At 42.3% G+C, this 22183-nt stretch overlaps 1 protein-coding gene across 12 annotated transcripts in view; it reads right to left on the bottom strand.

The window, feature by feature from the left end:
- Positions 1 to 22183, bottom strand: part of LOC5576549 (translation initiation factor IF-2) — a 393961-nt gene that overhangs the window by 24412 nt on the left and 347366 nt on the right. For all 12 annotated transcript variants that reach the window (XM_021842146.1, XM_021842145.1, XM_021842143.1 and 9 more), the window contains one exon: positions 187 to 345. In XM_021842146.1, coding sequence (XP_021697838.1) covers positions 187 to 345 — 159 coding nt within the window. The remainder of the gene's footprint in view (positions 1 to 186; positions 346 to 22183) is intronic.

Genomic DNA, 22183 nt, shown 5'->3' with positions numbered 1-22183 from the left:
GTTTAGATTTTGAAAAATAACATCAAAGCTTTTAGATTATGAAAACTAATATCAAATGATTCGCACTCTTCATGGAAATACCGTACAAGACACGGAAGTACTGTGTTGTTTGCATGTCGTGTCGAGCCTGGTGTAATTTGTGTACGTGTATATGTTTGTATGTTGTGCTATACTACTAATAATTACCACTAGGACCTGCGGCTAATCCAGCGTCGGTCTTCTTTTTGCATGTCGGGTAACGACCGCATTCGTTGCCTTCGCGTTGGCCCAGGGAACAGGAATCGTACGCCATTACGCACACCTGGCTCGAGAGGCACCCGATGTCACTGCACTGGCGGCCATACTCTGAAAGGATGGAAAGACAATAATGCAAAGAAAGGGTTAGTGAACTCTGTATGTATATGATAATGAGTTGACAATGAGGTTGGGTCAACAGTTTATCCTGAAATGGTTGTTTCAAGCATTTGAGGAACCGTAGCTACTAACAATCTTGATGTAAATACGCCTAACAAATTGTGTTAAGGTCAAACTGCACCATCTGCATTGTGCAGTGCAAAAAAAAAAAAAAAACAACTGTCATCCAAAAGTGCCTCATGCATTATTCGTCGTCACACGTCTGATGAACGTGGCCTGATTACGAACATTACATACACACGTCCATCATTACTTATCCTGTTTTAAAAAGCAATCTGGGTCGTATTTTTCAACGTCGTTGCTCGTCGCAGTACTAGTCCGCTTTGGCAACAGGACTTGACATAGGCTATGTCAGGTCTTATCTCGGTCAGTAGTGTGTCGTTCCGGTGGCCACGGATACAGCAGGGCGGCTTAACCCATACCGAGAGCGCCAAGCCAAGTATGCACGTAGGCCTCCCGAAACCTCGTAACCTGTAAAATGCAAATAGGAGCACCCATTGTCCTTCGTCGCATACCGTGGCCATTGCTGCTGCTGGAACTTTACAACATTGCACCGCATAAATAGCCCACCAGAACCGGCAGCCCTCTCCTTTGTTTGCCTTGGTGACCGCAAAATTAACAACTTTAACATTTTTTACCCGGTGTCCTGTTCAATTTTCTGCTTGGCCGTGTTACGTGGGAATCCTTATCTCAGGATTACATAAATGAACGATGTTCTCTGCTTGGGCCACAGCCGTTTTATGTTGGCTGAATCACTTTTTCACGTATTTTGCTGTACTCCCCTCTACCAGCTCGAAACCCCCCTCCGAACTCGTATTGAATCCAGGCACGTCCGATGACGAGTTATGCCATTCCGTAGGCGCAGGCAACCGAATTGCCTTTGTGTATCAAAATCATGCCGACAAGAGGCCAGGACCAACAACGTTTCGTTCAACGCCGGTCCTTTGTTCTAGGTTCTGGTATTTTGGTCGGTTGTTCTATAGTCCACATTTGGGCACTCCGTCGTTCCGTCGTCTACGGAAAAAGCAACATAAGGAACAATGTGCACTAGTTCTGTACCAGCCGGCAACCAGCACAGCGCACCAATCGGAATTCCCTTTTTCCTCTCTCTCTCTACATAAAGCACACAATTTTGCAGATTTTTTGTGGTGCTTATAAACTCTGCGCCATGCACGAAAATGCTTTCTGTTTGAATTCAAATTATCATCGATACGTGTTTGGAGTAACTAATCGTCAAACATTGTGTTCCCAATAAATTTCGAACGGAAACGGAATCATGATTGATTTGGGGTGGGCAGGAGTGGGTGGACTGCGATTTATCGGGACTGATTGTGTGTTTCGTCTCATTTCATTGATCTAATGAATATTGTTTGAGTTTGGTAATGTGTCGGCGTAACTGCAGCTATCGATTTATTTAATGGACAATGCCACATTCTTTACTCACAACGCAATTTCCCATTTGCCCAAACATTTGACTGGAAAGCTTGTAAGCTTCCAAGCTTCCGAGCTTCTGTTGCAGAGCTTTGAAGTTCTCGCTGAGAAGCTTTTGTTGAGAAGCTTCTGCTGAGAAGTTTTCGAGCTTCCGCTAAGACTTCCAAACTTATGCTGAGGAGCTTCCAAGCTTCTGCTGAGAAGCATCCAAGCTTCTACTGTGAAGCTTCCAAGCTTCTGCTGAGAAGCTTCCAAGCTTCAGTTAAGAAGCTTTCAAGCTTCTGCTGAGAAGCTTTCAAGCTTCAGCTAGGAAGCTTCCAAGCTTCTGCTGAGAAGCTTCCAAGCTTCAACTAAGAAGCTTCCAAGCTTCTGCTGAGAAGCTTCCAAGATTCTGCTGAGAAGCTTCCAAGCTTCTGCTGAGAAGCTTGTAACCTGCTCCTATAGCTTGGTGGCGGGTGATCACTACTCGTGTGTTGAGCCACTGATGGTGCTCAAAGCCTCACCAACCAACACAGGAGTTTTGGTTAAAGATTTACCATGTCGAATCATCACACTCTCACAACACCAACATCAGAACAACTCATCAGATTGATCGTTGCCAATTGTCGATCAATCGCGCCGCATGCCTCGAATGTATGCTCCGCTGGGCGCAGGCTGCTTTGCTATCAGATTAATTTTTATCCGACATCACCCAATTGATACCACCCAATAATCACCCCAATAGTTTTGATCCACATCATTATCATCACCACCATAAAATAAAAATCCACCGGATCAGAAACCCTAACAGCAGACACTCATTCTCTGATAAGATCGATAATGATCTCCCGTTGATGATCAGGCCGATCGTGTTTGAGTACCTAAACTCACCCATCACTTCTTAGCGCATACAATCGATACCAATAAAATCATTGCACAGGTTGCTCAGAGCCATTAGTTATCGGTTGAACACCAAGCAGACCATTTGTGTGCCAGAATAAGAAGTGCAGTCAGATTCCCAGTGTCTCCCAGTTAATTTATTGGTCTGACCGATTGTGAGTTGTGTGGTGCAAATTTGTATACCCCCTTTGAACAAGTGTTTCATTGTTTCCCCCAGAACGTAGCATGATTATCATGATGGCTAAAACTGCTATTTCGATGCATAGGCGGGAGTAGAGGATTTCAATGAGATCGGTAAGAAACTAACGGGGTTATAAAGCATGATTCCGAAATTGATTGTTAGTGCAATACTAATGTGAAGTTGAACGCCTTCATAGGCCTTTCTTTAATCCAAGCATGGTGGTGATTCTGAGTCGAGTGGTGATGTCGTGGTGGTAATACGCTAATGGCGTGCAAAGCAGCAGGGCTGGCCGGCATGGCGCTGGTAGTCCTTCCCCCCCCCCGACTGTCCGGACAGGATTCCCTTGAAGAGCCGCCGTGGGATACACTTCAACACACCCACCACACTCAACAGAACATTAGGCTAAGCGCAACTCTAGGATAAGTTAGCCGTGTAGTTTTTTTTTTTTTTTTTTATTTCGTTTATTTGAAAGGCTCAACCGCCATTTTTAGCTTTACGGAGCCGAACTGCTTTTTATAAAGAATTCCCACAATAAAAATCCCTTCCCGTTTTTATTAATAATCAGGTAATCAAATTACACCAAAGGATCTACGTTGGAAGAACACTGGTCCGAACAAACTTTTTTCTTCTCATTCGCTTTTCGAGCTGACAGCCGTCGCTTTGCCGATCCTATACAATCGTCAATTGTGCCGGCGCTGGATGATGATGAATTGTCGGTAGAGTCGTAGTGCTTGTTGTCCACAAGTTTGGTGCCTTCTTCTTCAGCAAGAGATCGTCTAGCTCGAGCTATTATTTTCCCGAACGTATCGGGGGATGATGGCGCTTGATCGTCGGTAAGCGGTGGAAAGTCGGAGGGACGAAGTGTTGATTCAGTCGATAGTGGTGCTGGTGTAGGTAGTGTTGTTTTTGCGCTTGGTGCGGCAACCGTTTCCAAGCATTTCTGCTTAGGATGGGCGGCTTTGCCACACAGCCGGCACGTTGGTTTTTGGCCATTGTACACACAAGAGGTTTGAAATCCGTTTATTGTGATGTACGAAGGTATTGGTTGTCGCAGCCTGATGTGCAGAACTCGCACACCATTGAGCACTCCGGGGAAGTAGTGCTTCCAGCGTTCCTTTGTGATGGAAGTTACCGTACCAAATTGTTGCATGTAATTATGCACGGTGGCGTTGTCCACAGAAGGAGGGAGATCTTGCACTCGGACTACCGTTATTCCACTATCAACATAGACGTGGATCGCAAATTTCTTGTCACCGCACCAAAAAAAGTGCGTTAAATTATGTTCGGTTTCATACCGACAAGCAGCTTCAATACTGGTCAACTCGATGAAAACGCATTTTCGGATGTGATGGAACTGAATTTGCTTCACCTCCGATAACTGTAATTTCAGTTCTTCCATAATAAACTTATGCACTTTTGCGGCTTCAGGTCGGATTGGAAGCACACTGAAATCCACAACAATTGTGTTCGGTCGATCCGGATTCATTGCCACTATTGTTATGCGAGAAACGAGCAAAGCAAAAGAAACGCGTCCGTTCGGTAAAAGGTTTGGCTATCAACTGTAGCCGTGTAGTTCCGGCGTATAGAATAGAACTACGGACGACCTGTTCCGGTGGTAAGAGTCCACCAAACGGGGTAACCCCAATTCAAGGTGTGATGCGAAAAACCGTGCTGAGGAATGAATGGTCGAAGGGGTGAAAAAGATGTTCGGCCGTTAACGGAGCCTGTGGGGCACCTGGGCACCCCTCACAGTATTTTGTCCCTTACCGCGTTAATGCAGGGCTCTGGCGTGGTGGACCTCTTTTCCCGTGCTACTCGTGGGATCCAATCATGAATACAAACTTAAACCAAAATCAAAATAATAATAGTAGTGCAGGTAGTAGCAGTAGTAGGGAAGCGAACCCCTTCGCAAGAAGTGGGTTAGCTAGGTCTCCGTTGAGGAGAGCGGAAGCAGGAGGAGGCAGCAGTGCACGTAGTGCCAGTGCTGGAAACCATATTTCATCCCCGGCTAACGCATCGGGTGAGGTTATGGATGGAGCGTGGTTGATGAGGGCCATCAATAAAAGTAGAGATGGGCTCTCTGCGATGGAAGTGGCTGCACAGCAGCTCGACTCCATAATTGACTTTGCGTCCTCGAAGTCCAACATCAGCAAGGACCTCAAGCAGGCCCTGTTCAGACTTCGTAAGTCGATATTCGCGGCCAAGCAGAACCATGCTGAACCCATGGCGACTGTGGCTGCGGCAGAACCCGTGGAATTGAAGGTGCCGAAGTCTACCCAGACGGAGCCCTTCGTCTTCGCGGGTAGCCCCAAAAGTGCGGAAGCGAATGCTTACAACAAGCAATCGCAGAAGCGCGCGAGGCAGCCATCAGGGGAGGAGCTACCCGGCGGCGCTCGCAAGGCCAGGCGGATATTAACCCCGAAAACCGGCAGAAGTGCCGGAAAATCGGACCCCAGCCAGGCGTCCCGGAAAGCCGACAAGGGTGGGCCCGAAAAGGCTGGCCCCTCACGGAGTGATGGGAACAGGGGGTTGCGACCTTTGAGATGTCCTCAATCACCACAGGTTAGGGCGGATCAGGGGGGGGGGGACGCCCCCTGGACAACCGTAGTGAGAAAGAAGAAGAAGGAGAAGCAGGAAGTTCAGGAGCGCAGGGATACCAGGCCTAAGAAAAGTAGGAGGGTGATGCGATCATCATCAAGACGGAAGAGTCCAAGTACTCGGAAGTCCTGAAGGCGATGCGCAGTGACGCGAAGCTCGCAGATCTTGGAGCCGACGTACACAGTGTCAGACGCACTCGTACAGGTGAAATGATTCTCGAGCTTAAGCGCGACAAGGAGCGCAAGGGCGCCGCCTACAAAAGTTTGGCGGAAGAGGTCCTTGGCGAGGGTGTCGAAGTGAGGGCTCTGACGCAGTCAGTGACTCTGAAGGTGATGAACCTTGACGAGATCACCAACGCAGAAGAGCTCGTCACAGCACTGCGGCAACAGTGCGAGATTCAGGTGACCACCGCTGCCGTTCAGCTACGGAAAGGTCCAGCAGGTACTCAGGTGGCCTTAGTACACCTACCTGTGGCGGACGCAAATAAGTCCGCTAAGGTAGGCAAGATCAAGGTTGGTTGGTCAGTATGCCCACTGAACATACATGAGCAACCGGTGATCTGCTTTAGGTGTAGGGAACCAGGACACAAGTCCTGGGGCTGTAAAGGCCCTGATAGGACCAAGTTGTGTAGGCGTTGTGGTGAGGAAGGTCATAAGGCACTAGGCTGCAAGAACCCTCCCAAGTGCTTGATTTGTTCCGGCAAGTCCGTGAACAACAATCATCCAACGGGAGGCTCAAGGTGCCCGACCTCCAAACGAGCCATTAACGAAAAGTCACAGTGCAGGTAACGCAGCTGAACCTGAACCACTGTGACGCAGCTCAGCAACTGCTGTACCAGGCAGTTGCTGAGTGGGGGACGGACATCGCCATCATATCGGACCCATACCGAGTACCCGCCGGCAACGGCAACTGGGTCGTGGATGGATCCGGAAAAATGGCGGCGATATGGACGACGGGTAAATACCCCGTCCAGGAGTTGGTGTCTACTACCTACAAGGGCTTCGTGATCGCCAAGGTGAACGGGGTCCTCTTTTGTAGCTGCTATGCGCCTCCGAGTTGGTCGACCGAGCGGTTCACGCAGATGCTGGACTGCATGACGACCGTGTTGACAGGGCGAAGGCCAGTAGTAATAGCGGGTGACTTCAATGCCTGGGCCGTGGAATGGGGAAGCCGTATCACGAACCAGCGAGGTCAAATCCTGCTAGAGGCACTGGCCGTGCTAGATGTCGATCTGGCTAATGTTGGTACCAAAAGTACCTTCAGCCGAAACGGAGCGGAGTCGATTATCGACGTTACTTTTTGTAGTCCTGGCCTAACGAGTAGTTCGAACTGGAGGGTAGACAATGCCTACACTCACAGCGACCACCTGGCGGTTCGCTACAGTATCGACTACAACAACAGCAGGCAGCGCGTAGAGGAAGCGGCTAGGTCACGGCCAAGCCCTCGTAGGTGGAAGACATCGTACTTCAATGATGAAGTACTTAGGGAGGCGCTCCGCCGTGAGCGTAACCTACTCGGCCTAAGCGGGGACGAACTGGTAGCGGTGCTTTCGCGTGCGTGCGATGCGACCATGCCTAGGAAAGTCCACCCTAGAAATGGGAGACCACCGACGTACTGGTGGACTCAAGCAATTGCGAACCTGCGCCGTGCCTGCCTACGGGCCAGGAGGCGGATGCAGCGAGCACGTATCGAGCAGGAGCGTGAAGAACGACGGGCGGTGTTCACCGCTGCCAAAGTCGCGCTGAAGTCCGAGATAAGGGCAAGCAAAAAGGCCTGCTTTGAGAGACTCTGTCAGAGTGCCAACGCGAACCCGTGGGGTGATGCCTACAGGATCGTAATGGCGAAGACAAGAGGTGCAATTGCTCCTACGGAGCAATCTCCACAGATGCTGGAGGGGATCATCGAGGGGCTCTTTCCGCGCCACAACCCTAGCCCATGGCCTCCTTTTGTAGGACAGCCGGGGATTGGGGCGGGCGATGAGGATAGAGTAACCGATGAGGAACTTGCAGGGATTGCAAAATCCCTAAGCATGGGGAAGGCACCAGGTCCGGACGGAGTTCCAAACCTGGCCCTCAAAGTCGCAATCTTGGAGGCTCCCGGTATGTTCAGATCTGCTATGCAGATATGCCTGGACGAGGGAGTATTTCCAGATGCGTGGAAGAGGCAGAGCCTGGTACTATTGCCAAAGGCGGGGAAACCACCTGGTGACCCGTCGGCGTATAGACCAATATGCTTAATTGACACGGCGGGGAAGGTGCTCGAGAAGATCATCCTCAACAGACTGTTGAGGTACACTGAGTGTGTAAATGGTCTCTCAAGCAACCAGTTCGGCTTCCGGAAAGGGAAGTCCACCGTAGACGCTATTCTGACGGTTAAGAAAACCGCTGAGATAACACTCCAGCGTAAGAGGAGGGGTATTCGCTACTGCGCAGTAGTGACTCTGGATGTAAGGAACGCATTTAATAGTGCCAGTTGGGCGGCTATTGCCGATGCGCTCCTGCGTCTGGGGATACCCGAGTACCTGTACAAAATTCTCGGAAGTTACTTCCAGAATCGGGTATTAGTCTATGACACAGAGGTGGGTCGGAAGTGCTTTCACATAACCTCAGGAGTCCCGCAAGGTTCCATCCTGGGCCCGGTGTTATGGAATGTCATTCCCGGCGGGTGTGGTCATCGTTGGCTTTGCCGACGATATTACGCTGGAGGTCTACGGTGAATCGATCGAAGAAGTGGAATTGACTGCAGCCCACTCGATCTCAATTGTGGAGGAGTGGATGAGCTCCAGGAAACTGGAATTGGCTCACCACAAAACTGAGGCGGTTGTTGTCAACAACCGAAAGTCGGTGCAGCAAGCGGTGATCAGTGTAGGCGACTGCACGATCACTTCGAAGCGCTCCGTCAAACACTTGGGGGTGATGATCGACGATAAGCTTACCTTCGGTAGCCACGTCGATTATGCCTGCAAGAGAGCCTCCACAGCTATTGTGGCATTGTCCCGGATGATGTCCAATAGCTCTGCGGTGTACGCCAGCAAGCGAAATCTTCTGGCCAGTGTCGCCTCGTCCATACTGAGGTATGGTGGCCCGGCGTGGGGCACGGCCTTAAGTACCAAGAGCTACCGTAGCAAGCTAGAGAGTACTTATAGGCTAATGTGCCTGAGGGTTGCGAGCGCGTACCGTACCGTGTCACACGATGCACTCTGCGTCATCACCGGTATGGTGCCTATTGGTATCCTTATTATGGAAGACATAGAGTGCTTCGAAATGCGCGGCACAAGAGGCATACGCAGGACTGCCAGACTGGCCTCCATGGTCAAATGGCAGCGTGCGTGGGACAGTTCCACCAAGGGAGTGTGGACTCACAGGTTGATTCCGAGGTTAGATATCTGGGTCAATAGGCGCCATGGGGAACTAACATTCCACCTGACACAGGTCCTTTCGGGCCATGGTTGCTTTAGACAGTATCTACACCGTTTCGGTCATGCGGGTTCTCCCGAATGTCCAGTTTGTGCAGGTTTAGAGGAAACGGCGGTTTTGTTCGTGTGCCCGCGTTTCCGCACAATGCGTGACCGCATGTTAGCCACATGCGGTCGGGACACGACTCCGGACAATTTGGTCCAGAGGATGTGTGAAGACGAGTTTGGCTGGAATGCCGTTTCATCGGCTATCACCCACATCGTCTCGGAACTGCAAAGGAGGTGGCGAGTGGACTCGAGGAGTGGCTAGTGCAGACGCTAAACAACAGGTGGTCCAAGGGTTCGCAGTCGGCTACGTAGGTCATACCGGTGCCCTACGGTCGAAATCGACCCTTACAGCGATTAAGTGGCCGCGGGGAGAACATCCTGGTAGCGCTGCTGTCGTAGCGCCGGCCTACTGGGTTAGTACGAGCCTCTGGTTGTTCGGGGCAGGTGGAGGCCCCTTCGTCAGCAATCCCAGCTGGTGCTAGCTGATAGGGCCTGAGCCTTCAGTAGGTCAAATTGCGAAGCCCGCAGTATCAGTTCTTGATACCTGCGGTGCAGCTGGGCGCGGGCGTAGTGGTCGACACTGCCCGCTTTCAGCGGACAACGGGAGGTGAGGACCACCTGGGAAGCTGGCAAAGCGCCAGCATGCTACCTTGGTGGACCCCCCTAAGCGTGTCATCGATGTTCGTTGCTGCATGGCTACGCAGCTAACCTGGAGGATGCGATGTGCAATAGCCCCTCTCCGAAGCAATGCCTTCTTGGTGGTCCCGGAGAGACGAAGGGTTTGGCGGCAATGGAAATGGTTTAGTGGGTCGGGGGTGTAGTCCTGTTTACTGCTTGCATGTAGTAAATGGTCCCTAACCCCACACGGCGTCTGTTGAGCAGATTATCCCCCCATTGCTTAGAAGAAAAAAAAAAAAAAAACTCTAGGATAAGTTCATCAATAAATGTAAGTAGAGTAAGGTGGGGCAAAAGTTCGACCTTAGTGGTATAATCAATGTTTCCAGGAATATAATAGCAGATGAAACAAAACAAATACCATACAGCGAACCTTCATCATTTTGGCTATAACTTTGCTGAACAAACTTGTGTCAAAATAGTTATTCGAACTTTTGCCCCACCGGTGGGGCAAAAGTTCGAATCTAGTGTGGGGCAAAAGTTCGTTGCCTAAAACACAAAATATCAATACTTTTATGCCAGGCATACTTTCTACCAGCCGTAAACTTATGTTTGTCGAAAAATACACACTAAATTTTCATCAAAAAATGTCCAAAACAGGGTTAATTGTAATACACCCAAAAAATAGCAGTTTTTCGCAAAACTAAGGGAAATGTGAATTTTTTGTGACATTTTTCGCACGATCAGGCAAATTTCGCTAAATTTGTAGATTTCAGGAAATTTGAAAAATTTTCCGTGGGTTTATACATGGGTCGAACTTTTGCCCCGCAGATTCGAACTTTTGCCCCGCTATGGGCCAAAAATTGATTCCAACTATTAATGGAAAAACTAATCCACGTCAAAGCATCCTTGTGATAGGCCTAGAAACGCCCTTACATAAAATATTGAAAAATATTTTATCTTCATTTGGTTCCATGCATCGAAAGTTTGACCAAATATTACAATATTTACGTCGAAAAACAACAAATAGCCATAATTTTTCCAAATCTCAATCGATTTTTATGATATTTAGAATGAAAGTCTCTTACTTGAATAGCATTCGAACCACCATGACATTTCTAAGTTTTGATTTGATTTGAGCTAGAAATCTTAAAAAGATACTCTTGCCCCACTCGAACTTTTGCCCCACTTTACTCTACACCCTAATTGATCATTCCATTTTTTATATGTAAAGCTGTAATTTCTTTATTGGTTTGGGATGGCTCGCTTAAGTCAGCGTTGTGGTTCCGCTTTTGATCGAACCAGATTGCTGCTAAGGGTCAAGTGTTAGGGTCGGGGGACCAATGCTCGTTACCTTTCTATTTTACTAATTTTTTTGTCTCCAAGTCTCATGCGCCCTCTGCGGAGTGGTGACAAGCTTCCAAGCTTCTGCTGAGAAGCTTCCAAGCTTCTGCTGAGAAGCTTCCAAGCTTCTGCTGAGAAGCTTCCAAGCTTCTGCTGAGAAGCTTCCAAGCTTCTGCTGAGAAGCATCCAAGCTTCTGCTGAGAAGCTTCCAAGCTTCTGCTGAGAAGCTTCCAAGCTTCTGCTGAGAAGCTTCCAAGCTTCTGCTGAGAAGCTTCCAAGCTTCTGCTGAGAAGCTTCCAAGCTTCTGCTGAGAAGCTTCCAAGCTTCTGCTGAGAAGCTTCCAAGCTTCTGCTGAGAAGCTTCCAAGCTTCTGCTGAGAAGCTTCCAAGCTTCTGCTGAGAAGCTTCCAAGCTTCTGCTGAGAAGCTTCCAAGCTTCTGCTGAGAAGCTTCCAAGCTTCTGCTGAGAAGCTTCCAAGCTTCTGCTGAGAAGCTTTCAAGCTTCTGCTGAGAAGCTTTCAAGCTTCTGCTGAGAAGCTTCCAAGCTTCTGCTGAGAAGCTTTCAAGCTTCTGCTGAGAAGCTTTCAAGCTTCTGCTGAGAAGCTTTCAAGCTTCAGCTAGGAAGCTTTCAAGCTTCAGCTGAGAAGCTTCCAAGCTTCTGCTAAGAACCTTCCAAGCTTCAACTAAGAAGCTTCCAAGCTTCTGCTGAGAAGCTTCCAAGCTTCTGCTGAGAAGCTTCCAAGCTTCTGCTGAGAAGCTTTCAAGCTTCTGCTGAGAAGCTTTCAAGCTTCTGCTGAGAAGCTTTCAAGCTTCTGCTGAGAAGCTTCCAAGCTTCTGCTGAGAAGCTTTCAAGCTTCTGCTGAGAAGCTTTCAAGCTTCAGCTAGGAAGCTTTCAAGCTTCAGCTGAGAAGCTTCCAAGCTTCTGCTAAGAACCTTCCAAGCTTCAACTAAGAAGCTTCCAAGCTTCTGCTGAGAAGCTTCCAAGCTTCTGCTGAGAAGCTTCCAAGCTTCTGCTGAGAAGCTTCCAAGCTTCTGCTGAGAAGCTTCCAAGCTTCTGCTGAGAAGCTTCCAAGCTTCTGCTGAGAAGCTTCCAAGCTTCTGCTGAGAAGCTTCCAAGCTTCTGCTGAGAAGCTTCCAAGCTTCTGCTGAGAAGCTTCCAAGCTTCTGCTGAGAAGCTTCCAAGCTTCTGCTGAGAAGCTTCCAAGCTTCTGCCGAGAAGCTTCCAAGCTTCTGCTGAGAAGCTTCCAAGCTTCTGCTGAGAAGCTTCCAAGCTTCTGCTGAGAAGCTTCCAAGCTTCTGCTGAGAAGCTTCCAAGCTTCTGCTGAGAAGCTTCCAAGCTTCAGCTGAGAAGCTTCCAAGCTTCAGCTGAGAAGCTTCCAAGCTTCAGCTGAGAAGCTTCCAAGCTTCAGCTGAGAAGCTTCCAAGCTTCAGCTGAGAAGTTTCCAAGCTTCAACTAAGAAGCTTCCAAGCTTCAACTAAGAAGCTTCCAAGCTTCTGCTGAGAAGCTTCCAAGCTTCTGCTGAGAAGCTTCCAAGCTTCTGCTGAGAAGCTTCCAAGCTTCTGCTGAGAAGCTTCCAAGCTTCAGCTGAGAAGCTTCCAAGCTTCTGCTGAGAAGCTTCCAAGCTTCTGCTGAGAAGCTTCCAAGCTTCTGCTGAGAAGCTTCCAAGCTTCTGCTGAGAAGCTTCCAAGCTTCTGCTGAAAAGTTTCCGAGCATATGCTGAGAAGCTTCCGAACCTCTGCTGAGAAGCTTTCAAGCTACTACTTAGATTTGAAATTTGAACATTAGAAGAGGAAAGTAACAGGGATGTGATCGGATATTTTTTGAATTGAAAAATAGTCAGATGAGCACTCGTCAATAAGAATTTTAATTAAACCTTGCTTTAGATCCTTTGCTTGGTGTTATTCACAATTTAATAACATTCTTATCTGTAGAAATTAAGGCAGGTATACATGCTTTGGCAAAGTTGTAGATCAATCCACTTTTCCAAAACGAGTTTTTATTTATCCTTTACTGACATAGGGGATCCATAGAAAACCGGTTTTCTGGCTCTATAGTTTTCAAATCTAATATCTCTTCCTAGTAGTCTATGAACAACTTCCAATGCTTTGAAGAACGCGTTATTTGGTGAGTTGAGGAGCTCTTTTTTCTTTCCGTTTGGAAGTTGTAAAAACACTCTATCGATTGTGGATATCTCTGACTGTAGCAAAAAAAGAAAAATCTCACATTAACACTAGGATCCAATATCAGTCATACCTTAAATCTCAATTAGCCATACCTCAGCAACGAAATTCTTTCACGAATGTTCCCTAGAGCAATGAAACCAATACAAATTTTGTTCACAGACTGAAGTGACATTGGAATTGTTTAAAATTTTACCGCATATGTTATAATTTGAGGCATTTCAATCCCGAATGACTCTAGTTACCTAGAAAAATAAGGCACGTGCAGCAAAAAATATGTTTAGCATCCCTAACGAGGCAGATTTTTGTAGATCGCGGAATTCGCATGCCAAAACCTCTAATGCTCTGGAAATACATGATAGAAGCGTCGAATTTCCGACAAAGTATTTTGGACTAAGATGCACTACATTTTTATCCCTTTGGATTTGATCTAAATAACTAATTACTGATCTAGATCAGTTTTATCTCTTGGTAGGAACGTCCTAGATAAAAACTTCCTTCTGTTGTGTTGGTCAATGAAACAATTTTGACATTTTTGCGACATAAATTTGCTTGCAGAAATTCAAAGAACATGTCTGAGCAGACTATAGTACACTAAAAATTTAAATTACAGACAAGAATCAAGAAATATCTGACATACCTCTGACATGTAGTTTTTTTTTTACATTAGTTTGATAAAAATAGTCTAAACAATATTTTTAAATAGAAAGAGAAGTTTTAAATTACACCCAAAACTTATTAAGATTGAAACAACTTCAAGAAATACTATTTTTAACCTGTTTGCCTATAAATTAACAACCGATACAAACTACATGACATGTAGTTTTTTTTTCAGCATAAACTGAATTGTACGTATCTAGTGAACATTTTTGAGTAGAAGTACACTTAAAATTTCTTTTGTTTAAAACCACGGAAATTCCAAAATTCTCATCCCATTGGCCTGTAAAACAATGTTTAAAGCAATGACATGTAGTTTTTGTGGCATGATCCTTCTGGAGAAATCTAGTGAATATTTTTATGCAGAAATAGTAATTTTTGGATATTCTCTGAATTTATTTTACTAAAAACTACCTATTACCGTTAAAAACGTCAACGTGTTTTAACTTTAACATCTCTACTTAAATTTGATTGTACAGAAAAAGTGCATATGTTGGAGTTGCACGATAAATATTGGATTACGCTCAAAACTAATTTTACTTAAATAAAAAAACACAAAAAAATGGATTGCCAATTAATAATAATTAAAAACAATTTTATATAGGCAACTAAGTTGAACAAGTTAAGTGTATGGAATAGAGTAAAAATTTTTGATTACACTCAAAATTCCTTTCATAGAAAAAAAACTAAGCAAAACCTAAATTTCTACAAATCTTTGCTGGAAATACAAAAGTGAAAAGCCAACATGTATTTTTTCACACAAATTGCATAAAACTATAGTACATGTTCGAGTAGAAATAGGAATGATTGAAAATGCTCAAAATTTGATTAACGTTTAATTGAAAAACCTTGGTTTTAACGTGTTTGCCGTCGATCGAACTTTATCAAAGTTAATTTTATTTTCCACATAAAATTGAAGCAGGAAAAAATATGTTTTTGAACCGATTGCTAGAAAACCAATATTGAAAAAAGAAGGCGGAGCGCGAAAATGGACGGACGTATAAAATTTTGTGCTGTCAATTCGTCTCGATAAATATTGTTTTTTTTTCGGTTTTTCTACAACAAAATTTTTAATTTTATTTTCTTTATAAATTCATTTGTAGTGCCTAGTGCAGTGCAGAAGGAAAATCAACATTATTCAAGTTGCGTCGACTTAAAACCTTAACATCCGCACCGAGAGGGTACTCTCTCTTGCTATACTAGTTAGAACGCGCTTTTTTCTAGATGCGATAACCCGAAATAGACAGTTTCTGGTTTAAAAATAGAAAACGTATGTGTAACGCTTATACCTCGGTCGTGTTTAAAGTTTATTTTTAAATTATTTATTTTTTGTTCTTCGTCTTTTTTTATTGTTTTTGTTCTTCGTTTTTTCGTTGATTCGATTACCCTGGAGGGATCGGTTCTGTTCTTTATTTGTTTATGAACGGAAAACTTCTCCTAAAACATTTTTGTTGTTACCTGAGTTCGAGACACAAAAAAAAAGACTAAAGACTAATAAGAATAAATAATAAACAAAATAAATCTGCTATCTTTTGATTGCCAGCATTCAAAAGATTAAATTTCAAAACATTTAAACAACAATGCTTTGGGTCCATCGCTAGCTTTTCAGGCGAATCCTATGACCTTTTACCCCTCCCAATCTCCACCTCCGTAGCACTTATGAGGGTATCGCTGAGTCGGTGGCCTCTCGCTAAGTAAGTGCTACATCAACATTTCCTCCCCCTATTCCTTGTTATGGTAAAGATGGACGTGGCCGGGATTAGAGATATTCATGCTTTTAGTTGTTTCATCCAAGATTGGATCAAGGTTTACTCCCCAACCTTGTTTCTGAAAGTAGTCTGGATGAGATTATCTAAAAAGAAACATGAATATTGCTAGTATCCAATCTACGAAGTATACCGTAACTACCCTAACGATAGCTAGAAAATCAATATTCAAAGCAATATCTAAGATGTCCACGAGCATATTGTAATTTTGGGTTTAAGTTGAAATTTATTGTGTCTAAGATCTTAGAAACATTCTTTTTTTTCTGTTGCCTGTAAGTAAATTAATTCTCAAAGCGATCACATGTGTATTTTTCTTCAATTAATTTTTTACTAGTCATCGTATTAAATTTATATTTACAGAAAATAGACAGTTAATAATAGTAAGGTTTTCGTAATTTATAGTGACAAAAATTGAGTGTAATCAAAAAATTTGGTTTCTGCACATACAGTCTGTGACAAAAGATAGTAACCAAATGCTGTTTTACCATACAAAATCCTAAGTTTGGCGATCTGTATCTCAGCTTCTGGTAGGCCGAATAGGCTCAAATTTGAATGACGAACTACAAATAACCTGAAGTTTTATCTATACTGAGATCATTGAATTTTACCATTTTCCGAGGAGTTTCAAAAGGTTGGTCAAAGGGGAATGTAAGTAACCAAGAGTTTTTTCGATTTAAATAAAAAACGGTGAGCTGTCAGTGGTTGATGTATTCTGCAAGTTTGTGTAAGTTCCGAAAGTGAACAACTTTACCACAAAAAAAAAAAAATAATTAACCAAAACTTTTGAATTAACCCCCTAATACCCATTTTTTTATATTCGATCTAAATATTATTTTTCGTTATCTAAAATCGTTGTAAACACGATTTGGGCAATGATTTAATTTCATACGCAAATCTATGAATTTTGGTTTTTGATTTTTATAATTTTTATATTTGAACATCTCTATCCTTTTTCATTTTTTGAAGCCTCTTCTAGTTACTGATTTCTAATAAAAATCCAAGTTTTGACAGTTCTTTTAAAAATATAAAATTTTTCAAACTATTCTGGATTTTTATTTATTTTCCGTGTAATTGTGTAAATCTTATTGTGTGATAGGTTGATCTTAGAAAAATATAAAAGGTACGATTTTTACATTACACTTTCAATGAACCCCAGGAATTTATAGGTTACATAAGAATAAATTTTTTTAATCAATTATCAAAAATATAAAAACATTTCAAAAGTAATAAAAAACTTTTGTTATACGCGTGTTATGACTCAAGGTTTAAGTCAAAAATAAAATAATTTTGATTTCTGAGCTACGAAAAAAATACACAAAATTTTAAAGTGTACCCCGTCTAAAGGCGGGGTTGGTTATTAGAGGGTTAAACGGATTTTTTCGTAATAGCAAAAAAATGTTGTATGCAACTCATTGCAAAACTCGTTTTTTTCAGCATTCGTTGAATTTATGTAAAAAAAAGGTACAACTCGTATTGAAAAAAAATCAGCTTTTAGCATCTTGTTGCATAAATAACTATTTTGCAATACTTTTTTTCAAGAAAATGGACGTCATAACGGCCTACTTTTCCTATGAAATAAATCAGTGCTGATAACGATGCTGAAAAGTAGCTCTGTTCAGTTCTGTTTTGAGAATTGGTAAATTAGTATAAGAGTACCTCATGCGAACGTAGAGTGGGCAGTAGAATAAGTTGGTTTTGAATTGGCTATTTAAAACAGTCGAAAGCATCACGCGTTTCAAGCAGTGATAAGCAGTGTAAGCAGTTCAATACACGCAGATAACTGCAAAATATGGTAGAAAACTGTAAGCAGTGTCTTATTTGACCTTCAGCAATATACAGAATCAGCTATGGAAGTGTAAAAATTAGTGACGTCCATCCAACCATTCAATCCAATCAATCATAGCCTACCTGACTGAAATTGATTGATTGAATTGTTACTACGCGATGATATTCCTACCTGAGAGAGTGAGAGAGAGGAGACAGCTGGCTTAGATTGCGAGCTCCCAAAAGTCAAGGGAACCTGTCACCAACTGTCACTGGAAAACCGCACATTCGAAGGGCGTAGCATGAAAAACCTTCAAAATTTATGTAAACGTAATAAAAATTTCTAGGTGTTTTTCGATGGTTTCACATTCTAAACAGTTGAATAACTAAATATAGTTATGTGTTCACAAACTGTTTTTGATTTAAATAATTGCATAGAATGTTGTATGCAACTCGTAGCAAAACTCGATTTTTTCAGAACTCGTCGTATTTATCCAGCTCGGTGCTAAAAAAATCATCATTTTGCAACTAAAGTAATAAGTATATCGATTGTGGATATCTCTGATTGGGACAAACATATAAAATATCTTATGACGGCAAGATTTGCAAGATTTGCAAGATAAAATTGATTCCTCTATTATAATGAAAACTGCAGATATTTTATTTTTTATGTTTGGGAATTAAGGCTTTTAATTGGAATAATGTAAGTTAATAACATGCAATAAAACCTTATTGTCAATAAAAAACGAATTTTCGACCATGTCACCCTTGTTCCCAAACAACATTTTCCAAAATATTATCAAAATTATCAAAATTGATCATTCAAGTATTGAAAAGAAAGAAAATAGATCTTTTGATTTTGGGATCTTTCGCGTCGGTTTGTTCTATAACTCAATGGTTCCTTGAATATCGAATTTAAAAGAATTGTTTATAGTTCGCAATCAACTATTCGCAACAATCTCCTTCCTCCGCGATTTCGAAGAAAACCTTGCATCAGCTAAAGGAGTTCAAGATCAGTTGCCTAACTTCAGCGAATTCAGAAATACTAACCACGGCTGGCGGCACCCTTTGTTTCCTCACTTGAATCAGAAAGTGTGGGCTAGAAGTTGCTTCGATTTAATGTTTGTAAAATTTATCTAAAACATCAAACTGATTGCTCATCTCGTAGTTTCCAACATATTCCATTTCGCCCTTGCAAGAAAGCACGCATTCCGATGAACCGCCATTCTCCCCATTTTTCCAGAATTACCCCAAAACCCACATTTTGGAAGCATCTGTTCGTAGTAGGTCTCACCTTCTGATAGGGTATTCCCGCGATGGCTCTGCTCTGCTCTTAGTTCTCCGGAATAAGATTGTTATCTGAATTCCTTAATAGATTCAGGTAAATCTATCAGAAAAATCAAAGTAAAAACTTGCGCACCCTTCGAGATTCACTGGAAGCCTTATTTGAGGAATTACAAAGGAGTCATAAGAAAAGAGAAAATTCTTGAAGAAGTCTGTTGAAATTGATTTAAAATTGTGGATGACCACACACAAAAAATCGCTAAAAAATGTTTGAAAAAAGCTCCTGAAAAAATTTGTAAGAAATTTCTTCAAACCACCTGGAGAACGTATTTGGAGATACATATCTCCAGATAAATCCCTAGAAATATTCTGGAAGCCTGTAAGAATTTAAAGGGGAATTCCTGATGAAACCTTGGGAGATCGTCTTGAAGAATTGTTACTATAAGGCCGCATATATTTGTAAATTCAGCCATAAAATACATAATAAAATGATTGAAATGGAAATAACATGCGATATCAACAATTGAAAGCCTTCTTATGTCAATGTCTATCACGTGAAGTTGGACAGTCAACATCGTCATACATTTCCAGTTAGTCATAATACCATCTGTCAATCACAAAGACTAATTTTGGCAAAAGGCTCCATTCCTTAAACACTGACAAGCTCTTGATGTGTATCGAAACGTATAACATGTATCCATCTATAGTCCCTGACGGATGAATCAAAACTAAATTCATCAAACACAAAGCGATGCATATGGCATTCTATCGTCATGCTCAACGGCTACAGCAAATCGTCAGCCAAGCCACATCCCAGCAAAGCATCACCGTTTTAGAAACCTCGTTCAAAAATTCAGGTCCCCCGACCTTGGCCCAATCCGGCCAACCGATCCGATTGACGTAATTCGTATTCACTGCACAACAACCCGTGCCCGAAAAGCCAAAAATAGGGCCAAATTGAATATCCGTCCAATCACATCAAAAAACGCAACCAGCATCCAATCATCCGGCGGAGACGACCGACGACAAACGACATGTGACGAAATAAATATTCATAATTCACGGACATCAACACAAACACGGCCACGAGTGCAGCCATTATTTAGAATGGAAAATAGAAGAGGGACCGGGGACATGACAACGTGTCGACTAAACGGAAAAACCTAAATTTCTGCCGACTAGCACATCTCTCGATGGTGTCAACCTAGATAGCGAATCGGCGAAAAATGCATCTCACAATCGATTAGTGTATTGTACCGAAGCCAACTCAAACAAATGGCGTGGAAATTCCTCCGCGTGTCTATTGGATGTTTGCAGACGGTAGTTTATGCAGCATTGTTCGAAAAACGTAATCTGCGAAAAATTTTTTAAACCAGTTAACTCCTTTTTGATCCTTGTTAGGACTCGTGCATTTGAATTTCAGTCGGGCCCGCTAGCAGAAGTGGAATTTCAGGAGAGTTGGAAATCCTCCTTAAATACCATCGCGGGAATACCCTATCAGAAGTGAGACCTATTACGAACAGAAGGAAACATTTGGAAGGAAAATTTGCTTCACAACTAAGAAGAAACTAAGAACTAAGAGCAGAGCAGAGCAGAATCTTTTGCCCTTTTCCTAGTTTTTTGTTACTATGCCATTGAATAATTTACCGTCGATGGGGGTGACAATGGGTCTAGGGGGTGAGATTGGGTCAAAACGGAAAAATATGTTTTGTGAAATATTTCAGCTAGTAACGCAGATATTACTAAAATTAATAATTCATATGTTAGGGAACATATTATTACACATAATTCATAACAATATACATTTTTAGAAATAGTAGTTTTTGTTTACCACATCAATAAACTTGCATGTTGAAACTAGATAAAATTTACAACATTAAATTTCTCCTGTACAAAGTATCACGCATGTACTCTAGCCTCTATCGTTGTATTAGTAGAATGTTGAATGTCTTTTTATTACACATCACAGGTATTTTCCGGAATCTGTTTGATTTTCCCACAAAAAAATATTTGTTTTTCGGTACGATGTCTAAAACATTGAAAATGGGGGTGAGATTGGGTCAAGCAAGAACGATAGTCAATGAAATTCCAAGTCCATTTTTTTGACATTTTACGGTACCGGGTGTTTTCTTTTTTCATTAAGATGTGTTTATTCTTTCTATATACAGCATCTCTGAAACATCAAACAAGTCTACTTGAGTATTCCGTGCATTGAATAACAATACAACGCATTTTGACAACTTCTCAAACCAGCAACTGTGTTTCGTGCGCAGCAACATCGTAAATTTTTATCAAAAGGGTGTTTTTTTCTAAATTTGATTATTTATCAGTGTTTTCATATAATAGAAACATCTCACGGAAGTACAGATGAGTTGGATCGCTGAAATACTGGGATTATGACGTCAACTTCTGCCTGAAATTTATTGATCGTGGAATGTCGCACCGAAATTTAACTATTTGCGAAGGTTTAAATTAATCACTGTTTCAGTACACCTTTGGGGAAACTGAATGGGCTTTATAGCAATGGGGATGAGACTTTGAAGACAATTTGAGGAAAAAACCAAGAAAATTTATGTAAACTTGACGATCAATGTTGGGTTTACATATTTTTTCTCATAGCTCTTCAATTTTCTGTATAATTTTTCTTTTAAGTGGGTTTATCATACTTGTGAAACATCTTAGATATCTTTTTGTCTTGTTTGCATCGTTTTTTATCAATATTTTTCAGTTGTGAATGGTTTTGAAATCATATTCTCAAAAACAATTTATTTTAATTACAGTGACCCAATGTCACCCCCTCTATGGGGTGAGATTGGGTCATTTTTCATTCACTTGTGGTGCCGCTGTGAATAAATATTTGTCTTTAATTTTTTGAACAGTTGTTAATGTACCATCAAAGTACATACACACCAAATTTGAAGTTTATTGGAGTTAAATTGCGATAGTTATTCAAAAAATAAATCGCACATATCCCTTTTTGACCCATTGCACTATGGGCGATCAAGTGGCCAAAAATCGAAAAAATGACTTGTTCTGATAGGTTTTTCTTGTACATCATTCCATAGTAAACACTTCTATTAAAATATTCCTGAAATATAAAGGCAAGATCTTTTATAGTTTAATTGATACAGTATGTCAAAGCTAGAATTTTTATGAAAAATAAAAAAAAATCAGTGTAAACACAAGGTACACATTGAATACAATGTACTGCAAAATCGTAATATTTTATACAGATCATTTTACACTGTCCGAAAACTTATTCAGAAAGCTGTCTAAGAAAAATAAAATTAAATAAAAATTCGTACCTTAGGTCGGAAAAATGCGGGGAGTGCACTGAGAAAAATATGTTTGATTTTTAATCGAAATTTTATACATCCCATACTTTTTTGTCCCAAGTTGTCCCAGGCTAAAATTTATTTCCAAGGGTACTTTGAGATGTAAACTAAAGGATCGTGAAGAATTTAGCTGCACAAATTTGCACTTTTTTGATTTAGGGCTTTTTGAATTTTTCCAATATTTTTAACCATTTTCTATTAAAAACAGCTAAAAAATAATTCAAAGGATGTCTGAATATCGCTAAATCATTAATATCATCATTTCTTTGTAAG

The sequence above is a fragment of the Aedes aegypti genome, chromosome 2 (assembly GCF_002204515.2).
Source record: "Aedes aegypti strain LVP_AGWG chromosome 2, AaegL5.0 Primary Assembly, whole genome shotgun sequence".
NCBI lineage: Eukaryota > Metazoa > Arthropoda > Insecta > Diptera > Culicidae > Aedes > Aedes aegypti.
The sequence above is the reverse complement of the archived record's forward strand: the minus strand, read 5'-3'. Positions and strand labels throughout refer to the sequence as shown.